Source organism: Acanthamoeba castellanii (assembly GCF_000313135.1).
Source record: "Acanthamoeba castellanii str. Neff unplaced genomic scaffold scf7180000084770, whole genome shotgun sequence".
In the NCBI taxonomy this organism is placed as follows: domain Eukaryota; phylum Discosea; order Longamoebia; family Acanthamoebidae; genus Acanthamoeba; species Acanthamoeba castellanii.
The window spans coordinates 865,898-867,368 of NW_004457532.1; the positions used below are offsets into that span (position 1 = coordinate 865,898).

A 1,471-nucleotide genomic window follows, 5' to 3' on the forward strand; every position below is an offset into this window, starting at 1 on the left:
CGAACCACCACCACCACACCGACTGGGGGGGGGGGGTGGGAGGAGTGACGTGAGCACGCACTTGTCGAACTTGTTGAACACAAACCGCTGCACGAGGGCCGTCTTGCCCACCCTGGCCGACCACTGTGGTCAGCATATATGCATGCAGGCGCCTATTGCGGGGTGTAGTGGTGGGGTGTACCCGCAGTCGCCCACAATGACCACCTTCACCGTAAACTTTACTGGTGCTGCCGCCATGCCTCCCTCTGTCTCTGACTCCTCTGTCTCTAGAGACTGTTTCTTTGGATCGAGGGCAAACGCGTTTGATGAAAGAGATGGAAGGGCTCTTGGACTCCGGAAGGCGTGGGGGGAGGCAAAAGGGAAAGCGAAGAAAGTGGCGACGACGTTTTTGCCGCCGAAATGAAAATAAAGAGAAAAAAAAGAGGAAAAGGAGACTCTTTTTACCAAGAGGAGGAGGAAGAAGAAGTCACCGCGACGTCCAACGATGAGGCCTTCATCGTCATGCTAGATGGCGAACGCCACCCGAGCGCCCCCAATTTCGCACTGGGCCGGATGATGTACTACAAGAATAAGCTCTTCTTCAACGACATCAAGGAGTCGCGCCTTCGGTGGGTGCTCGTGGCGCCACAGAACGCCGCCTCCATCATGCGCCTCGTCAAGGAGGCCTTTGTGCGCAAGTGGCCCCGAAGAACGGCGAAGGGATCTTCACTCAGGAGTTCATCCGCACGCTCCTCTCCGGGTACGCCCGCGCGCTTCCGCTCGGCAGCATCATAAGAACAACATCAAGATCATGATCAGCCACGATCCCGACACCGGCATGCGCGGATGGGTGCCCTTCACCGGTGCCGCAATGCAGCACCTGCGCAAGCAGCTCCGCGATGCCTTAGGCGAGGGCGCAAGATCTCGAGCAGCGTCACCCTCCCCATCATCATTCCGGCCTAATAAAGAAAGGGGGCTTAGGGTTTCTTCATTCGAGCCTCTTGGGCATGAACACCAGTACGCTCATGTTGTCGGTCGTGCACTTGTCCATCGCGCACGTCCGTCGCACGAGCTCCTTGGCGGTGGCCTGCACGTCGTGCCCGCATCGGCACGATGCGCGCCACCCGTCGGTGATCGAGCACATCCCACAGGCCGTTCGCGACCACCACGCGCATGTGGTGGCAGAGGCCAATGGGGAGACACCAGGAACGTTCCCAAGGAATGTTCCCCAGTGGACATACCAGAAATTCCAAGCAAGCGTTTTATTAGGGATTGGTTCTTGTTGTCGGGCGCCCCGACACTTTCCCCCACACAGCGGAGGATAGACACAAGCTCAGACCAACTGCACACGCATGAGCATGCAGGCCTGCTTCAAGTGGTTAGCTGTGGTGGTGATTGTGTGTGCGCTCTGTGCCGCCGCCTCGAATGGAGCCGAACTTTTTTTAGCTCGGTACCAAGACAGCGGATGTTCAGTCCTCGTGGAGGACTACCA

The 1,471-nt window shown here is 58.0% G+C and overlaps 1 protein-coding gene across 1 annotated transcript; it reads left to right on the top strand.

Annotated features, from left to right (window-relative positions):
- Positions 1–555: 555 nt before the first annotated feature.
- ACA1_267570 (uncharacterized protein) lies at positions 556–942 on the top strand (the record flags this gene model as incomplete). Its single annotated transcript, XM_004341515.1, is given in 3 exon segments — positions 556–669; positions 767–842; positions 857–942. The coding sequence occupies 3 exon segments, from the start codon at positions 556–558 to the stop codon at positions 940–942; spliced, it is 276 nt and encodes a 91-aa protein (XP_004341563.1).
- Positions 943–1,471: the final 529 nt, after the last annotated feature.